This window comes from Xenopus laevis, chromosome 8S, assembly GCF_017654675.1.
Source record: "Xenopus laevis strain J_2021 chromosome 8S, Xenopus_laevis_v10.1, whole genome shotgun sequence".
NCBI classification, from domain to species: Eukaryota; Metazoa; Chordata; class Amphibia; order Anura; family Pipidae; genus Xenopus; species Xenopus laevis.
Window position 1 is genome coordinate 74,742,805 of NC_054386.1, and position 20,701 is coordinate 74,763,505.

General features: G+C 37.1%; 1 protein-coding gene across 3 annotated transcripts in view; it reads left to right on the forward strand.

The window, feature by feature from the left end:
• Positions 1–20,701, forward strand: part of fndc3c.S (fibronectin type III domain containing 3C S homeolog) — a 70,709-nt gene that overhangs the window by 19,642 nt on the left and 30,366 nt on the right. For 2 of the 3 annotated variants that reach the window (XM_018233103.2, XM_018233102.2), the window contains 3 exons: positions 13,820–13,957; positions 19,024–19,114; positions 19,445–19,521. In XM_018233103.2, the coding sequence (XP_018088592.1) occupies positions 13,847–13,957; positions 19,024–19,114; positions 19,445–19,521 (279 nt within the window). In that variant the 5' untranslated portion in view covers positions 13,820–13,846. The remainder of the gene's footprint in view (positions 1–13,819; positions 13,958–19,023; positions 19,115–19,444; positions 19,522–20,701) is intronic. The other variant, XM_018233104.2, reaches the window with a different exon arrangement.

The following is a 20,701-nucleotide window of genomic DNA, read 5'->3' on the forward strand; positions in this document are numbered from 1 at the left end:
TTGCTGATGATCAAGGATATGGCCTTTCTTAAGAAGCATGACATTTGCATATTTTACAGGGGGTGGGGCAGTCAGGGCAAGTATAACACTTTAAAAAACAACCTCCCAAGCCTTAAAGATGTGATCCGTGTTTAAAGCACAGTAATGCCACGCTTCAACCTGGTGACACCTCAGAGGAGACTGAAGAAAGCCAAACAAAATATAGATTTGTATGGATGCTCTTGTTTTTATATGCTGTTAGTAGCCATCAAAAAATAGTTTTCCACTGGTTTATAAATATTGTAATCATATGGTGTTTAATTAAGATCTTGTCCAAAACACCTTAAAGAAGTTTTAATGAAATTTCAATTACAGTTTGCGTTAGTAAGATGCTAATTTCTATATGTTAAGGTCTGTATCATTTTTACTCAGTGACTTAGTGGTCACTGTGGGCAAAGCCTTAGTGATAAATATATCTGTTGTGCATCTGATTCTCCCTTTCCCGATTTAAGTTTCTTTATCAACCTAGTTTCCATTCTAGAGCAGCTGTCTAATATTTTGTAGATCCGAAAATGCCTATTTGGTTTATGTCGTAATAATACTTTTCTGTTTTAAGAAAAAAAATTACTGATTAAAACGTAACTGACATTTTTTGTAGCTCGTTCCAGTCAAAAGCTCTCCTGTATAGGGTGCTCTGTGTCGCCTCATTGTTTCAGCAGATGCCCCAGGTACCTGTGACATTATTGATTTGGCAGTAAAAGTCAGTTCCCATTGAAGGTACACCATGAAACTGTTCTTTTCACTCTGTCCCATATTGCAAGTATCTTGTCCTGTTAGATCCCTGACTAGGCACAATATAGGTGACCATGGGGGTCTTGCTGAAACTGCAGCATCTCTCCAGAGCCTATGCAGGAGGGTTTCTTATTGGAGCAATAAAATCCCAAAAGGCATTTAAAGTGGAAGCCTGAGCTATTCCTCCCCTTTAAGTTGATGGCATACAGTATGACCAAAAACTATAACTGCTGCCTCCCACTTCAGTGATAACACCATTAGGGCTCATTCGGTTCTAGACTCGGACATACTAAGTAGAATGTTCTAAATGCAGCAACAGAGTAGTTCAGGAGGACTCCTAAAATCCCATTAATGTGAATTTATTAGAGAAATATGTGCACAAAATGTTTCAGTTCTCTATAGGTCCTTTAGAGTGTTCTCAGGTAGCGAACAGCTTGTATTTGTGGTGTCTGTTCCCTTTGAACGCAATAGTAATCAGTAAGGGCCATTTCAGGTGCTTTTTCCACTAGCTGAAACACATCCATGAAGTGTGCTATATAACCTTTGTAATTTATTAACACATCAGCCTATTTAGCATTGACTAAATAAGTAATTTGAGTTAAAGTGCCCATGGTTTTCCAATACACATTGGAATGGACAGAGAATGATAACCCTAACCCTCTGTCAATCTACCTTTTTTATCCTTGCTTCTGGCTAGTTTGTTTTCTGTGGGATGCTTATTATGCTCTGATGGTATTGCCTCTCTCCATGGGACATGTCACTTCAATGTTTGCTTTGCAACAATGGCTTAGTATTCTGTCAAGGTTCACATTGGCATCAAAAGCAAACAGTGGTGGTGGATTCCCAGGCACACAGGGCCTTTCAGACTTGGCTAAAAGGGTCAGAGTGACCTTTGCATTTTCTGTATAAAACAGGCACACCCCGGAAACAAGGTCCTGAATCTATTGTTGCACCAGCTTCTTTGTGAATTCTTTTTTTTTTTTTTGTAAAGCTCCTCATCTACTTGAGAGTTTTGTGTTCTCTTTGCTTTCTATAAAATTAAAGTTCTTCTAACTGTTACCAGATCCCAGGCTAATATGCGGTTTCCTGCATATTGATCACTTTTTCTGCTGGCTTTTATCCAGTCTGTTGTAACATTTAATTCTCAAGAAGTAGACTACATTCCATATCAACCATGAACTTTCACCTTCTCAGGCTCCCTCCTCTCATAGAAATTTTAACTGTTCACATCTACTGCAATCAAGAGGCATAGATTTATGCAGAAAGAAAGGAAATATCTGATGCTTTTATACTGTCTTAAAGGAGTGAATTGCAGCAAAAAAGGCAGTGGTGTATGCGTAATTAATTATGGACACACATAGATAGAGTTTTTGTGTGTTGAAGGGGATTTATGTGGAATGTACTTGTATGTAACATTGGGTATACCCAGGAGGTCTTCATTCCAAAGTAGGCTTCAGTTTTGTGCCGTCATAAACTGAAGCACAATTCAACCTTTTTCAACTTTGGCTAGTCCAGAAGACCGATGTAGGTCAGTTTACTTGTATCTTTGTCTGTCTAATATTGTATGTGTTGAAGATATAAATGTCTTCATCATCAGCATCATCATTTGTTTGTATAGTTCAAGCAAGTAACGCAGTGCTTTACAGTAATAACAAACAGGGGTATTACAATAATTTAACAAACAATTTAAAATAAGAATTAGAGTGTCCTCCTCACAAGAACTTACAATCTTAAGGTAGTCCTATTCAAATTACAAGACAAGCAGCAACACATGTAATACCATTTCAGAGACAATCCTGGACCAAAAGGAATCCGGATGGTTCTTGCTCTGCCAGCTCCACACCCCCTGTTCAGCCCAACTTTACCCTACTTTCAATCTGCCCATGCCATACCCCCTGATTGTGCTTCTGCACATGTGCACATAAACAATTATTTCTCCAAAAATGTGGCAATGGAATTTTTGGTCATAATTTGCGCTATTCTTATTATAATAATGTAAAATTCTTGCATGCAATCAAACTTAGCGTGCACATAATACAGCGTCTGCACAAGTCAATTCATTACTATGGAAAAAAAAGGAGCACATTTCTTCAGGAGATGATATTTACATCACTGCTAAGAGTTGTGTAATCTTGGAAAAACCTGCTCTTAGCAGTTTTTCATTTGGCTGGAGTTAAGTTTTATATTATACAGTTATTCCTTATTCCTCCTTTTAGCCTGTATACGTTGGAGCTTTATTCTGTAACTTATTGGACCAGTGGTTATTTTCATGCCGTCAACCATCTCAAGTAATGGGTTGATAATATGACAATTTTGTGATCCAGATTTTTTTATTTATTATTTTGTAACATAACGAAGTATAGAAACAGCGGGAAGGCTAGAAGCTGTAACAATATTATTAAAAATAAATGTAAATATTACCTAATTAAATTTAGGTTTTTCTTACTGTGCGTTTATTATGGCCCCAGCTTGTTGGAACAAACATTTTATCTTTTATGAAAGAAGCAAAACCCAAACAGCAATGGTTAAATTTACCTTTCGCCAATTAATTCTAGTACAGTGTATTTCCTTAAACATAAAATGATGAAAATGAATACATTATCGCTGCCAATGTATATGAGAGCATGTTGTAGTGTATATTGTTCTTTTTGTTCATGTATGCCAAATGTACCAGTCATAGTGGGAAAATCTCGTAAATCTTTCTAGGAAAAGCATTCCTATACAGCATGTCTGAATGCACTGTGGATTTATGTTTTTTTACCCAAAACAGTTAATAGAAACCGGCTTTTTCCCAGTTTAGGCAAGGTGCCAGGAAGTGTCTGTTCTCAGAGTAGTTTGCCAGTACTGACAAAACAGCACCGGAAAGTTGCAGACTTTTAAGATAGCCATACATGGTCAGACTGGATGATTCTGACTATATTGTTGGACTGTCTGTGCATGTAAGGCTATGGGCACACAGACTGAAGGCTCCAACTGTTGTCTGTCTACATATTTTTGAGGCTAAGAGAAGCAGATCATTGATTTGCTTCTGATCATCCTATGTGCACTCACACACAGCGAGCTGAGGCTGAGGTCAGCCCAAATACTCGAAAAGGAGATATCTCCAGGCTGACTTTTGCTACCCCTTTTCTCCCTGTTGTTTTTACTATTCACCCCTGGTGCTGTTTTTCTTACTGTGTAGTTTTATGCCCTCTACTTTCCTCTGTTACTTAATTGTTTTCTTTCTCTTAGCACTTGTTTTTCTGGGATCTTTATTTACCCTGACTAAATAAGGTTTTTCTTATGTTCCTGTTGCAACCCCTACCCCCGGGCTCAATTCAGGAGTTTTGTTGAAGCTAAGAAAGTGATCTCCATAAGGTTACTTTCAGATAATGTGCAATATCTTGTCAAAATGGTGACTGCATTAAGGTCTACAGAGCTTGTGGGGAGTCTGCTGGCCATTAACTGTTAGGGTAAGGCCAGACGAGGAGATTTGTCGCCTGGCGACTTATCGCCACGTCTTTTGCGAGACTATCTCCCCGAACTGCCTCAACCTCTTTTCACCATAGGCTACAGCGCAAAATCGCCTGCGCTAATGCACACGCGGCGATGCTTTTTCAATAGTCGCCCAAAGTTGCCTGATTGCGCCGAAAACGTCAGTGTCATCCTACCCTTACACTTCTGACTGCCCACTTCAAGTTAATCATTCTAGTTTCTAATCTGAGATCCATAGCCCTTCATGGTTTGAAACGTAAGAGCATATATATCACAGGTAGAACACTACCTTAAAAACTTATAAATATAGGTTGAAGTAACTAAAACTATGCTGGTCACAGAATGCTGGGATATATTCCCCCAGAACTATTAGAAATGGTAACCTTGAGTAAGCAGAAAATCAAAGATAATAACTGGCATATCCTGAAGGCTTGACCCTTGTATTTCGAAATGATCCAAGTAACTTAAATTGCCATTGTAATCCTAACCCTAGATGAACCTGACATGCTACTTCTAGTAATTACATTTTTCCTAATGAAAATCATAGAATGCCTTTCATAAAAGAAACTTGTATAGACTTGTAGAAATGTGAGGGTTTAAGTTCTCCTCTAAATATGTGTCATTTCTTTGTTATTCTCGCACACCCGAATGTTGACTTATTTTAATGACGCTGTTTACATTTCTTTGGTGAGAACACCTGAAAATACTAAGGGTGTAAATGCAGTATCACATCTGTGGGAGTATTGACCCATTGTTTATTCTGCCTTAAAACAGAGGTTACACTGTCAACTTTATTGGGGGAGGGGGTTGGTTTGCAGGCAATATAGCTACTTGTCTAGTGTTCACTGTGCAACTGATTCAAATAGAACTCTATGTTAATTTTGTTTTTAATTCAATGTTTAGTCATTTATGAGTGACCCTTTTATTCTCAGTGCTTCATAACTGGTCTAGGAGAGCTATGGCAGAGGTATGGTCTATATCTTTGTTGTAAAATAGGATAGTACTACATTAGCAGAATGGGCCTCAAGTAATAACAAAATGTCACCATGACCAGTGTAATTTTACTTTTGAAAGTGCCAGGTGCACCCAGAGATTGCTGGACTAAAGCATCATTGCTGTCCAGGCCACCCAAGGCCTACAATATTAAGGGTCTCCACTGATGCCTGCCCTGAAATGAAACAAGCTTAGATCCCCTTTAGTTTTGCCTCATGCAAATCAGTGCCTCATTCATGCATATATGAACAGTGCCAGCCCATCTCCATGTTACAGAGAAATTGATTTATGGTACAGGAATGAAAGATTATTATGCTTCATATAGCACTGACACTATTATGCAGCACTAGGTTGTAGAGTAAAAGCTTCTACAACCCATAGTTGTGGATTGCAAGGTGAATAGTGTATTGCAGGTGCAATTTAAATTTAAATACATTATGGCCCCTGTGCTAAGTCAAGTTGCATGTGACTAAAAGCATTGACCACAAATTAAAAACAATTTGTTTGCATTGGTTATACAAAATACATACTTTTGTAAGGCACCTTTATGCTTTTCCAATATTTCATGAACTCTGTTTTGCCTTATACTTTGCAAGTATTGTGCTATTTATTTTCCATAAACAGCTAATTTTTCAATCAAAACCATTGAACAGTACGGTACAAGCAGTTTAATACTTTGGTAAAATGGGACTTTATTAACTTCATTCTTGACCTTAAATAGCATTATAGGATTTCCTGTATGAGTTCATGGTTTGTATGTGGATGGGCTGCCCTGCCCCCACTATACGGAAGGCTTATTGTCCCCTTCTTAAGGACACTTCAGATACTGGACTTCATAGCAAATCATAATACTATGAGTTTGTGCCAGCATGGTTTTATGCATAATAGATCTTGCCAGACTAAATTAATTTCTTTTTATGAGAAGGTAAGTAGAGACCTCGATTCTGGGATGGCAGTGGATGTGATTTACTTAGACTTTGCTAAAGCATTTGATACAGTGCCACACAAAAGGTTACTGGTTAAATTAAGGAATGTTGGCCTGGAAAATAGTATTTGTACCTGGATAGAGAACTGGCTAAAAGATAGACTACAAAGAGTGGTGGTAAATGGAACATTTTCTAATTGGACCAGTGTTGTTAGTAGAGTACCGCAGGGCTCTGTACTAGGTCCCTTGCTTTTCAACTTGTTTATTAATGACCTGGAGGTGGGCATTGAAAGTACTGTTGCTATTTTTGCAGATGATACTAAATTGTGCAGAACTATGGGTTCCATGCAGGATGCTGCCACTTTGCAGAGTGATTTGTCTAAATTGGAAAACTGGGCAGCAAACTGGAAAATGAGGTTCAATGTTGATAAATGCAATGTTATGCACTTTGGCAAAAATAATATCAATGCAAGTTATACACTAAATGGCAGTGTGTTGGGAGTTTCCTTAAATAAGAGGGATCTAGGGGTCTTTGTAGATAACACGTTGTCTAATTCTGGGCAGTGTCATTCTGTGGCTACTAAAGCAAATAAAGTTCTGTCTTGCATAAAAAAGGGCATTAACTCAAGAGATGAAAACATAATTATGCCTCTTTATAGGTCCCTGGTAAGGCCTCATCTGGAGTATGCAGTGCAGTTTTGGACTCCAGTCCTTAAGAGGGATATAAATGAGCTGGAGAGAGTGCAGACACGTGCAACTAAATTGGTTAGAGGGACGGAAGACTTAAATTATGAGGGTAGACTGTTGAGGTTGTTTTCTCTGGAAAAAAGGCGCTTGCGAGGGGACATGATTACACTTTACAAGTACATTAGAGGACATTATAGACAAATAGCAGGGGACCTTTTTACCCATAAAGTGGATCACCGTAACAGAGGCCTCCCCTTTAGACTAGAAGAAAAGAACTTTCATTTGAAGCAACGTAGGGGGTTCTTCACAGTCAGGACAGTGAGGTTGTGGAATGCACTGCCGGGTGATGTTGTGATGCTGATTCAGTTAATGCCTTTAAGAATGGCTTGGATGATTTTTTGGACAGACATAATATCAAAGGCTATTGTGATACTAAGCTCTATAGTTAGTATAGGTATGGGTATATAGAATTTTAATTAAAAGTAGGGAGGGGTGTGTGTATGGATGCTGGGTTTTCATTTGGAGGGGTTGAACTTGATGGACTTTGTCTTTTTTCAACCCAATTTAATTTAACTATCTCAGTCTAGTGCTGACTAATCTGGGTATTTATAGGCTCTTCAGTTCATTCAGTCCTGTCAATGAGTTATTCAAATAATGGCAATGGGGGGTTCCTGCCCCCAAGCAATGTATTGAATGGGTAGCAAAAAGTGTTCCTGAACAGTTTGGGTGAATTAATTTTTTTATATTACCTTGAGCATCAGCGTGCCCTATGGCAATGATCTGCAGCTAGTGCTGCCACCCGGCCGGTATTATACCGGCCTAGCCTGTAAACAAAATGCAGGCTGTCCTTTTAACTTCCTAAAATGTAGGTTTTGTCAAATGTGACTTCTGGAAAGTCGCCAGAAAAAACTCGGCAAGTAAAAGCTGGCGAGGTTCAATAGAAGTCAATGGGAATTGTCTCTAACAGCTTTAATTAAATATTTATTTTCCTGGTTCTTTAAAACATTTGCATTTTTTAGCCTCATTGAAAATTATTGGAACAATGTGATTCTCGCTGGTGTGCAGAAAATAATGCAAGAAATATTCTATTGTGCTTTTGTCTTAAAAAAGATAGTATTCAAGGAAAAAAGTTTTGGCTCTTTTTCTTGGCACTCGTTGTTTTTTTTTTTTTAAACCTTGAAAATTAATAAATTAGCTTCTAAGTTTTTGTCTTATAAGGGTGAAGACACAGAGCTACTAGTAGCAACTACTTATCACAGCTTTAAAATAGACAATAGTGATAATGGCCTTAGCGAAGACACTACGGGGGTTAATTATTAAAGTCCGATTTTTTTTTCAGGTTGCAGTTTTAAAGGGGAAAACACCATTTGTTTGTGGGGAAAAAAAACCTTGAATTTTTAGAGATTTATTAAACCCCAAACCAAAAAGTACTTAAACCTGCCGAGGTCAAATAGAAGTCAATGGCAGATATAATTTTTACATTGGGAAGATGTAATGATCTGCATTGTGTATCATACAATAATCAGAATAATTTATGGTTTTCTGGCATTAATCCATGGGCGTGAGATCTGAAAAAAAAATTCACAGTTTAGTTGAGCGTTTATAGAGTTTTTTTTTTCTCCACACCAAATTTTTCAATTTATTTTATTGATAAATAAGGTAAAATTGTGGATGGGAATTTGGTCAAAATTGTTATACTAAAATAATGAGAACATTTTGGATTTTAGTAAATAACCCCCTACTTGTGTTTAAGCAAAGACAATTCTCAGTATTGTCTATGACAGGGTATGCTTTGCCATTTTGTAGCTGCCACTAGTAGCTCTGTGTTTCTTCACCCTTAATCAGTTTTTCACATGTTGAGTTCCTTTAATTTTTTTAGCATATTGTGTGCTCAGAGTGTTAGCCCTCTATTTGTCCATACTATATTCAGTGGTTTAAGCTACTATACTACTTACAAGTGTTTCACTGGTCTATCCTTAAAGGAGAAGCAAACTCAAAAGTTAAAAAAAACCCTTCCCCCCTACCTTACATAGACCTCCCCCCAGCCTAAGTGTTACCCTGGGCAAATGCCCCTAACTTTACTTACCCCTCGGTGCAGATTCAGGCATCAGAGTTCACGGATGCCATCTTCAGCCGCTTCGGTAATCGGAATGATACTGGTGCTTCTGCAATTTTCGTGTGATTCGGCACATGTTCAGTTGTCATGAAACAGAAAATTGCTGCTCCGCCTGTCTCTTCGTAATTTACCAAAGAGAAAAAGATGGTACCTGTGAACTCTGCTGGACAGAATCTGTACAGAGTGGTAAGTAAAGACTTGGGGGCATTTGCCCGGGGTAACATTTAGGCTAGGAGGAGGAGGGAGGGGGGTCTATGTAGGGTAGCGGGGTAGGGTTTTTTTTAACTTTTGGGGTTGCTTCTCCTTTACTGCTTTATAAATCACTGCTGCATTCACATATAGTGCAGATTTATGATTGGTGCCTATATCATAATTCATATTTGTCAGCAGAGAATGTAGTTTGTGAATTGAGATTTTCTACTTCAATTTAGCTACTAATTTGGTTTTTGGTGTTAACATGTTTTTTATATCTGGTGTCCTGTACAAACAGTAACGTAACTAGCTGGGGGGTGGGCACGTGTGCGGGATGTGTAGCCTGGCCTCCCCACGCCTCCAAATTCTTATTGATGCAAGCAGTAAAGCTTCAGAAACCTCTTCAGAAAAGCTTACCGTCTATAAACTCTGCTCATGATTTTGTCATTGATTTTTACCAAAAGATTTTCTGAGGAAATGATTTAAAAAAAAATAAATAAATCTCAAAATAGAATTATAAATAATGAAACTCTGCTTTACCACAATAGGAGTTTCGTAGAAACTCTTAGATGTAGAAATAAAGTTCTGAGGTTATATGAACTCAAAAACAGCAGATGCACTGTCTAACCTGACTGAGCTGGAAGTGACAAACTCTTTTGACTCAACTTCATGATGCAGAGATTTTCCAATTGCTTATTTTATTCCCTTTGGGTTGATCTGAGAGTGCCTAAAAAACCAAGCACGGCTGCATTATGTTTTTACATTTTAGTGAGGAAAGTGGCACTTGAAATTGCTTTGTGTGCCATATTTCTTTAAGGCGTTGTTCACCTTCCAAACACTTTTTTCAGTTTGATTTGTTTTCCCCAAAAATTTTTCAAATATTTTCCATTATTTATTTTTTTACATTTTGTTTTCAAAATCTAAGTTTAAAGTTTAATGTCCCTCTCTCTGGTGTTTCAGTCTGGCAGCTCAGTAGTTGATACATTTCTCAGCAGCATCTCTGGAGTATTAGCAACTGTTGTTTCAATTCCAACAGCTGCCTGTAATGAAACTCAGGTTTTCTGTTCAGCAGGGACAAAGATAAGAAATGTGTCAACTAAATGTATCAATTTAGAACAGTTTACAGGGTCGTCGACCCCCCTCCCAGAGCTGCTTTAGAAGGTGAAAAATTACAGTTTACACTTGAATATTGGAAAAATGGTCACACATAGAAAAAAGGAAGTAATTGGAAAAAGTTATTACTTCTGGTGAACTATCTGAAAACAACTAGATGTTTGAAGGTGAACAACGCCTTTAGGGCAGAGAGGCATGCTGCTATTTCTGGAGATTAGTTGCTCATCGAAAATCACGTCTTCTTCAGGCGACTAATCTCCCCAAACTGCCTTCCTGTCGGCTAGAATGTAAATCGGCAACGGAATGACACGCGGAACACTTCGCTTTCTGAAGTTGCAAAAGTTATGCCTCAAGGAAACTTCGGGAGACTTCAGAAAGCCGAAGTGATGCAAGTACCATCATGGCAGTGATTTACATTCTACCCAGCGGGAAGGCTGTTTGGGAGATTAGTCGCCCGAAGAATAAGTGTTTTGTCGCTGGGCGACTAATCTCCCGAAATAGCAGCGTGTATCTCTGCCCTTAAGAATGAAGAGATGTGCCCAACTGACCACAGTAGAATCAAAAAGTGAAGCAAATTGGCATGATGCCCAATGATAACAAGTGTTCCAATACTTTTATGTTGATCAGGCATAATCAGGCAATCTGGCCTTTATGTACTCCGCTCATGTTATACATTTATGTAAATGGCTTAAATGGATTTGCTATGTGGGTTTGGCTTATGTTGCACATTTGTATCTTGTTTCTTGACATACAAAGGTGTGCCCATTTATTTGAATTTGTGACATTCAAAGAGAGCCACAGTTTGGCTGCTTAAATATTTATTTAAAGGATAATAATAACTTTATAGTAACCACATATTCTGCATGGCTTTAATAGAGGCAATAGTACATTGACACCATTGGAGCTTGGAGTCTGAGGTCCCCATCATTAACACAGATAGTTCATTTTAATCCGGAGCTCCTTCTAGGTTATTAGACTTTATCAATCATTGAAACAAATCAAGCAATGTTAAAACCATGCTTGTAAAAATATTGGGCTCTTATGAAAACACGAATAAATGCTGCAGCAGACAGTAATAAAGCAGGAACAATTATGTTTTAAATAAATGAAACTCAATAAATAAGTAATAATAATATGTAGCAATGAAATGCTCAGCCGAATACAGTAGGCTTTTGTTTTATTCCTGCGGATAAGAAAAATGCCAGATAAACGTCATATGGCATGACAAATTTCCTGTATCCTGTTATCTCATTCTCAATTTTTCATATGAGAACTGGGGAGTAATTCTTAAAGCTGCCGTAGCCAATTTTTGTAATACAGTTACGCCACAGTGAAGATAGGAGGAAACCAGAGATAGCTGTTTCTATGAACTGTCATTGTGAATAGCTTAAAAAAGTGGTTTGGCCGTTGTGTGATGTGAAGATACTCTCCTCATGTGTGCAACTTTATAATAGTATACACTGGTGCATTATATCAGATATGCAGAAAGTTTAGCCCTCTATCAACAATTATCTCTAAGTACTTGAAGTGGTAGATAAATGTAATAAATACATTGAATGTAGTTATTGTTTTGTCAGATTTGTGCTTGTATGGGGGAATGTAATAAAAGTCGCTATCGGGAAAAATTTTCGCAATGCGAAAAGCTATGCCTCTGTGCGAACAAATTTTCCTTTGCGCAAATTTAATATAGCTTTTGCGCACCTGGAAACTGTCTAGTTACCACTTCCGAGAATGTTTGCAAATTTTATAGTTTGCGTCGGCGTGCAATGAATGTAATAAAACTTCTTACTGGAAAAAGTTATGTTTGATCCAAAAGATTACAACATCTTTAAGCACTTCTTAAAAGTGGGCAATGCGCAATAAAAAAAATCACAATTCACAATGAAAATTCACAATGCAATAACAAGGAAGAATATTGCATTGCAAAATGCGACTTTGTATTCTTGTTTGTGCAAATTGTTTTGCTCTTTGTGACTTTTATTACATTCCCCAATAAGTCATTAGGTTTTCTCCTAGTACATTCACATTTTATATTTTCATTTTTAACATTTTTTTTATACTAATGTGCCTTAAATAGATCATAGAACATTCTAAGTTGAGAAATGCATATATTATCTTCACCCGTGAAGTTGATACCCCTATTTGATTTGTGGACAGTCTATACAAACACTTGGTTGCATTAAGATGAGTCTTAGATCAAATGGGCCCATGTGCACTGTAGGGCAGATAGTATCCTCATATGCTAACTGTATTCATAGACTGACCAGACTTTAACCATGGCAATGTCATTATCTATTTGATACCAAATAGATTCTGTTTTGGTGAAGTGATCTCTGAGCTTATGCAAAGAGATCTCGATCAGATGTGAAAAGCCAAGCTAGCACTCAAGATGATCTGTAGCTGGTCATAGACAACTGTGAACCCAATGTTGAACTTTTGGTTTGATCATCTTGGGGGTCAGTGAGCAGCCATCAGCCATGTGCTGCATACTATCTCTATTCTCTAGGCACCTTTCAGTTTTTTTGCACTGTTATAGTAGGGTGTCAGGGCACTACCCTATGGTAAGATAACTCTGTAATCCACACGATAAGTAATGAATTATAGAATGTATTGTCTGTCTGACATAGTGATACAAGAAATATGTCAATCCTGGCATGACATATTTTTACCTCATGTAACTTTATGATAAAAGTCCAAATGCATAAATATCCTTTTATGCCTATTCTAAATGCAGTCGCAGTTCTTTTCATAGTCTCAATTGTTGTGGAACTTCAAGAACCGGAGACCACTTGGGGTGAAAAGATGGAGTTTATTTGACACAAGCTCTGTGGATTCTGAAATCACAAAGAGGCAGAACAATAAACAAAGAAATTAGACTTTTTATAAACTTGGGAACTGATGAAATAAGAATTTATGGGCGTAAAAGGGCATTACCATTGCAAGAGCATAGAGATACAATATCTCTTCACAGCACAGAAAAACAAAGAATTTCTTAAATAACCAATGGGATGGTTCTTCCTGAAGGTCAAGGTGATATGTCCAAGCTAGCTTGAGAACAGGATCCATACAAGTCAAGGGGGTCACGTGGAATCTGCATACACAGAATTTTATTCTCTCTCACTACTATCATGGTCTTCTTGTCACCGAGAAACTCACTGTTACTCTGGGTTGGGTCTTTGATAACTTCTTGTGCATATCATTCCCTCCCCTTGGCTCCAAACTAGCTCACAATATTCTTGCAATTTCTTGCGATATCTTCATATAATTATTGATACCTGACACCCTCCTGCACAACCAGGTGCACCACATTATTCTTTATGTGGCTTATATTAAAATCTGCCCAGAGTTTAAATACAACAACTGGATATACTATTAAATGTCCACTAATGATTTTGTTCTTTTTTATAATTATTAAAAAAAAAGGAAAAAGTTTCACAGTTTATTTCACAGTCTTTGTCTGATGTACATATTTTAGCCTGGTAATTGCTTTAAGTTTGCATAAAAAGAATTTGGCAATTAAAAAAAATACTTTATATTTATATCTTTAGGTGGTGGATGTGGACACCTGTAGATGAATGATCATTTCAGCCATGATGGCCGACCAGCCTCCACCATTGGAATCAACCCCTATATTGAATGATGTGCCACTTCTACCTCACATGGTGAATGGGGATAGCACACAACAGGTAAATAAAGCGCTTGGCTGTAGTCTCTTGCCATTTTCCCTATTGATACACATGAGGTCTCCCAGCTTTTTTACATTTTGTAAGGGCCTGTATACCATTCAACTTGAGTTCAATAAATATCTTCTGCTTATTGTTTAAAACACATAAGCTGTGTTTTTTTGTTATTTCTTGAGCTAAACAGTGCAAAGAAGGAAATGAAAACTACTGCATGTTCAGTCCTTGTGAGGTAGGTAATTAGATTACCACTTCAAAGATAATTCCCCTGCATAATTGATTGCTAACAAAGTAGTCGCAAGACAGGGTGAAGGAGCAGATTGTGTAATGAAAATCCAATTTTCTGCTTTGTCAGGATTAAGCATGGAGTAGCTTCAAATTCACACTTTATTTAGCTCAAGAAATAATGTAGTTTTTTGTGATGTCCTTTTCAAATTAAACATGAAACCCAAATTCTTTTTTCTTATTTTTTAAGCATTCTAAACTGTTAATAATCTCATTTAAAAATCTCAGCTGTCAATCAAATATTGCCTGCCCCTCTACTATGCCTTAGTCATAGAGGTGGAGCAGGCAATTACTTTCACTTTCCATTTAGCACTTACTAGATGTCACTGCATTCTTCACATTCCCCCTGTTCTATTCAACATTTAATTGTGTAACAAGCTGTGACTTTAGCCCCCCCCAGGTTTTGCCAGTGCCTCTGCCGTAAAACAAATTACATTTTGCCAATTAGGTTTTTTTTGACAAAATGACATATTTCATAGACATGAGCCTTTCCTTGTGCATATTCAATTATGTGTTTGTAAAATAATTTCATTTTATTCAACCTACCATTTGCCTCCTAACTATACCATGCCTACTATGTGATATCCTTTTATAAATGTTGTGTTATACAGGTATGATGTGGGACGGCTGCTTAAGTTAATTGGAGAAATAAAAAGATTTCTCAAACTGCTTGTGTTGGCATCTTTTCTATTATTTTCCATGACTTCATGAAATAAAGTGCCAATGCTAAAAGCAGCCAGGAACAATGCCATTAATCTCACAGCTAAATCTCTTGAATTTTTGACCTGCCTCTTGGCTGATAGATATTGTCTCTTTAAAAATAAAATAAAATGGGAGCTGATTATATTAATAAGTATGAAATCAATATCCCTGCAAATAAGCCACACATTGGCAACTTGATTGAATGGATTACTGTACCGCAATTGTGAAACAGATGTAGTCTTGTTTTTAAAGCTTCCTGTTGCACAACAGCACTGGGGAAATAAGCTTCTTGTTGTTTTGTGGCTCTGAAATATTCATCAGCCAAAGGGGAAAGCAACTTTAAGAGCCTTCTTTTCCTTTCAGGTCTGTACAAATAGAAGTCATATTAATAATTCATATTTTAAAATGTGTAAGAAGCCTTCACCCGTTGAGTTAATTATAGAGGTTGACCTGCGCAATTGTTACCTTTGGCGTCTTGGCACTCTATTTCAGATGTTGGCAAGAATGAATGATCGATTTAGCATAAATCTATCTTACCCTTTTTCATTTTGTGCTAAATTAAATGGTGCATATAAAAGCAGTATTGTATATGTGAATAATCAATAATTGGGGTTATTATATATAATACTGCTAAATCTGTTGAGGAATACCATTTTGGAAACAGGTAATCATTTAGGTATGGGGTCCAGAGGTAGGTCAAGCTGACGTCTGCAATGGGTGCCGACATGTAAGCTGGACCTCTTTTCTAGAAAGTCACCCCAATTAAACCACTCACTCACCCATATTTACAGCCTGCCACCTACTTTCAGTAAATCCAAATCCTTACTGCTCCTGTGAAATGCATAGAAATGCCACTTGCAATCCTAAGAAGCAGCTGAGCCGGAAGCTTGATCTGGGGCAACGGGTGTGAAGATCCAGGGGCTTGGCTAGTGTGTAACATGCAGAGACAACATTGCTCCCAGATCAGGGCTTGCCGAGATTTGATTTACAGGAAATGTATTTGGAGATGCTTGCAAATCGCAGGAGTTTTTGGGCATACTTGTTTTTTTATGTTAAAATGTTAGATTTGTTTATGGTGTTTAAAGATATGTTTTCAGGGATTAAAATACCAATTCTACATGCTGTCTACTAAATAAATGGAAGGACAACACAAATGTCTAGCTGAAGGTTGCAACCTGCAATTATAATTATATGCATATGTGTGTGTGTGTGTGTGTATATATATATATATATATATATATATATATATATATATATATATATATATATATATATATATATATATATATACTGTGTGTGTGTATATATATATATATATATATATATATATATATATATATATATATATATATATATATATATATATATATATACTGTGTGTGTGTATATATGTATATATATATATATATATATATATATATATATATATATATATATATATATATATATATATATATATATATATATATACACTCCGTCAGTGTAGAAATTAAATTACCCGGGTGCTGCTCCAAGGAAAAATTGCACAAAAACGTAGGATCGGATATAGCACTCCTGGGATTTTTAAAAATTCAAATTTTATTCCATATTAATCATATTAATATGATATATATATATATATATACTGTATATATGCTAATATTATGCTGTTACTTTGCAATGTATTAACAAACAGAAAACTAATATGAGAGTTTACAACATATTGTAGATATGAGATAAGACACATTATCGCTAGTAGCAAGTTCTAACCGATTTTAAAGGGGTGGTTCACTTTTAAGTTTACTTTCTTTGTTGTTTGTTATAGAATGGCCATTTCTAAGCAACTTTTTAATTAGTCTTCATTATTTATTTTTCATAGTTTTTGAATTATTTGCCTTCTGATTCTTTCCAGCTTTTAAATGGGGGTCATTGACCCCATCTAAAAACAAATGCTCTGTAAGGTTACAAACATTTTGGCCTAAATCCAAAGGCAGGCTTAATTTGTAAGCTGCAACTTTCAATTCAAGTAGTTTAAGTTTCAACCTGGAGGTCAGACAGGTCAAATAATATTTATTATTTTAAACATTCCTGCTCAATAGTAATATTTGGTAGAGTTTAAAGAAACACACACACACACACACAAACAAAAACAAAAATTTAGAGTAAAGTTGTACAGGTATGGGACCTGTTATCCAGAAAGCTCCGAATCATGGAAAGGCCGTTTCCCATTGACCCCATTTTATCCAAATCCAAATTTTTAAAAACCATTTAATTTTTTTCTATAATAATAAAACAGTACTTTGTTCTTGATCCAAACTAAGGAATCCTTATTGGAAGCAAAATCAGCCTATTGGGTTTATTTAATATTTACATGATTTTCTAGTAGACTTAGGGGCAGATTTATTATGTGGTGTAAAAAAAATGGCAGAATAAGTCATCACACATCGCAGTGTAAAAAGGCATAAAAATTGCATATTTTTTTATGCGCTTTTTCTTTGAGCAACTTCTGCTGGAACTTACTTACAAAGGTCTGAAACAGTGTAAAATAGCAGTACCAAATCTTGCACTTGCATGGTGTAAAATTTCACACACCTTGATAAGTTTGCATTTATTTTACACAGCTTTTTACACCTTTTCCTGGTGAATTTTGATTGACGTGGCATAATAAATAAACCCCGTTAATGTATGAAGGTCTTCTTAACAACTCATATTCAATAGGGAATATTTCATAGCAGCAAATTAACACTTTTTAGCAGTTTGTTAAAGGGATCCTGTCACCGGAAAACATGTTTTTTTCAAAACTCATTAATAGTGCTACTCCAGCAGACTTCTGCACTGAAATCCATTTCAAACGAGCAAACAGATTTCTTTATATTCAATTTTGAAATCTGACATGGGGCTAGACATGTTGTCAGTTTCCCAGGGAAATAAATTCCAAAATGAATCAGTTAATAGTGCTGCTCTGAAATCCATTTCTCAAAAGAGCAAACAATTTTTTTATATTCAATTTTGAAATCTGACATGGGGCTAGACATTTTGTCAATTTCCCAGCTGCCCCAAGTCATGTGACTTGTGCTCTTATAAACTTCAATCACTCTTTACTGCTGTACTGCAAGTTAGAGTGATATCACCCCCTCCCTTTTCCCCCCCAGCAGCCAAACAAAAGAACAATGGGAAGGTAACCAGATAGCAGCTCCCTAACACAAGATAACAGCTGCCTGGTAGATCTAAGAACAGCACTCAATAGTAAAAGCCCATGTCCCACTGAGACACATTCAGTTACATTGAGAAAAACAGCAGCCTGCCAGAAAACATTTCTCTCTTAAAGTGCAGGCACAAGTCACATGACTGGGGGCAGCTGGGAAATTGACAAAATGTCTAGCCCCATGTCAGATTTTAAAATTGAATATAAAAAATGTGTTTGCTCTTTTGAGAAATGGATTGCAGTGCAGAATTCTGCTGGAGTAGCACTATTAACTGATTCATTTTGAAAAACATTTTTTTTCCCATGACAGTATCCCTTTAATAAATCTTTTTTTTTTTTGTACACTGTTGCAACCCTATTCAGTGTGCTGCTGGTATTTTTTGGGTTTTCCCACAATTAAGCAAGATTGTAAGTAATAGTTTTAACTTGCAGCGATATTATAATTCATTGTGCGTGCCATAAGGTACGGTCTCTTATGACAGTATTTGCATTTAGAAGACGAAATGAAAGATTAGACCACCGTAAAGTGCCAGATATTGCTAACTTGTGATCTATTAAGATTTACTACTGCAGTGCTAATGCCATTAAAAATGGCACTGAATGACAGCATATGACTGATAGAAAATAGACTACCGAGGTTTGTGGGTTTTTTTTGTAGAAGATGCCTTTTGATCACCACTTAAATAGGGTAAATTTGCTCTAAGTCTTGCATTGTCCGAACCACTGGAAAGGCATTGTACCATATTGTTAAGTGACTTTCAGGTATGTGAGTTTATAGAATGAGGACAGCACACACTTTAAATTTACATTGATGTGTAGAAATAGTTTATTATTATTGTAAATGCTAACTTGCTCTCACATTTTCAATTATCAGTTGTAAAATTAGAACTCTTCCAAACAGCCTCTTTATTTGCAGGTTATACTGGTACAAGTGAACCCAGGGGAAACCTTTACAATACGCACAGAAGATGGGCATTTCCGATGTATTCCAGGTAAGAATAATGATTTAAAGGCACTTTTTTTTCACCTCCACTCTCAGAGTTATACACCTTCATTACTGTAGCATCAATTGGCAAACCACCTTAGCAGACCACAAGCGTTTATAGATACATACACTGTAGTTCTCATTGTTAAATCATTTAATATCTTAATACATATGTGTTTGTGCTAAAACCTTTTAAACAGTTGTACACTTCAAACACAAAAAAGCTAATTTTTTTTGTAACGTGGTTTATGATAAATTTGGTGATGGAATTTTCTGTTGTAAAAATTAGGTTATTTTCTTCCAAGGATGATATATTGTGTTTTTTTCCAATTTATAGGCCCAGCACATGTTCCTATGATGTCACCAAATGGCTCAATGCCGCCTATCTTTATGCCACCTGGTTATGTATCTCAGGTAAAATCTATCCATTGCTCTGTAATCTGTTCCGCACAGTCTAAATGCTAATGGAGGTTCATCCTTTTTTTTTCTACCCTATATTTTCTACTTTTTTTTTAAAAATAAAATTTAGAACTTAAAGCTGGCCATAGATGCAAAGATCCGATCGTTCAAGTCCTCGAACGATCGGTCTTCCCCATTTCCCAACCTGCCACTAACCTTTTAGATCAAATAAAGTATTTAAAGAACAGATTAGCTGATGTTCTGGCCCTGACCGCAATCGTACGAAAGTTATATCCGACAAAGCTGCTAACCGTCTCCCACTGAAAATCCTACGATCGGCAATACGTGTAGAGACGTTATTGGCAGGCGACAGAAATCTTTCAACCTGTCCGATCGACCAAATGACCGATCTCCGAGGAACGAGAAATGTTGGGACTCTTCACACACAGTCCAAAAATCATACGAATCAAGGATCTTTGTGTCTATGGACAGCTTAAAGGTGGCCATACACGGGCCGATAAAAGCTGCCGACAGACCGTGTCGGCAGCTTATTGGCCCGAGTATGGGGCCCCCCGACAGGCTTCACCGATCGAGATCTTGCCGAAAGTCGGCCAGATCTCGATCGGATGGGACAGAAAATCCAGTCTATTCGTTGATGCGGCCCCGCGATCCGACCGCCCGTTAAGGCATCGTTAGGATCCGATCGTTGGGCCCTAGGGCCCACGATCGGATCAGCCCGATATTGCCCACCTCAAGGTGGGCATATCGGAGGGAGATCCGCTCGTTTGGCCACATTGCCAAACGAGCGGATCTCTTAGTGTATGGAGACCTTAACTCTTATTAACTTTCTACAAAAAAATCAGAGCTAAAGTATAATGTGAACTTTTCACTCCTGACCATTTCCTTGCATTTAGTCTGCCTAGGAGGTTTGTACTGTTTTGCAGAGTGCACAAAGATCGGAGTAGTAAGAAGTGAAGAGTAGCTTTAGCTCTTTATTTTCTCATCTCCAGTTGCACCATGGAACACTTGCAGAGGACATTTTTTCAGTGTTCTTTTTTGTACAATACTATTGGTATGTGTATGGCCAGCCACTATTTTCTGCAGGAGCACTGCAACTGTCAAAACACTTCATGTGCCAAAACCTATAGTTCAAAGCAGGGAGCACATATTTCTTGGGCCCAGGGCCAGAACCTAT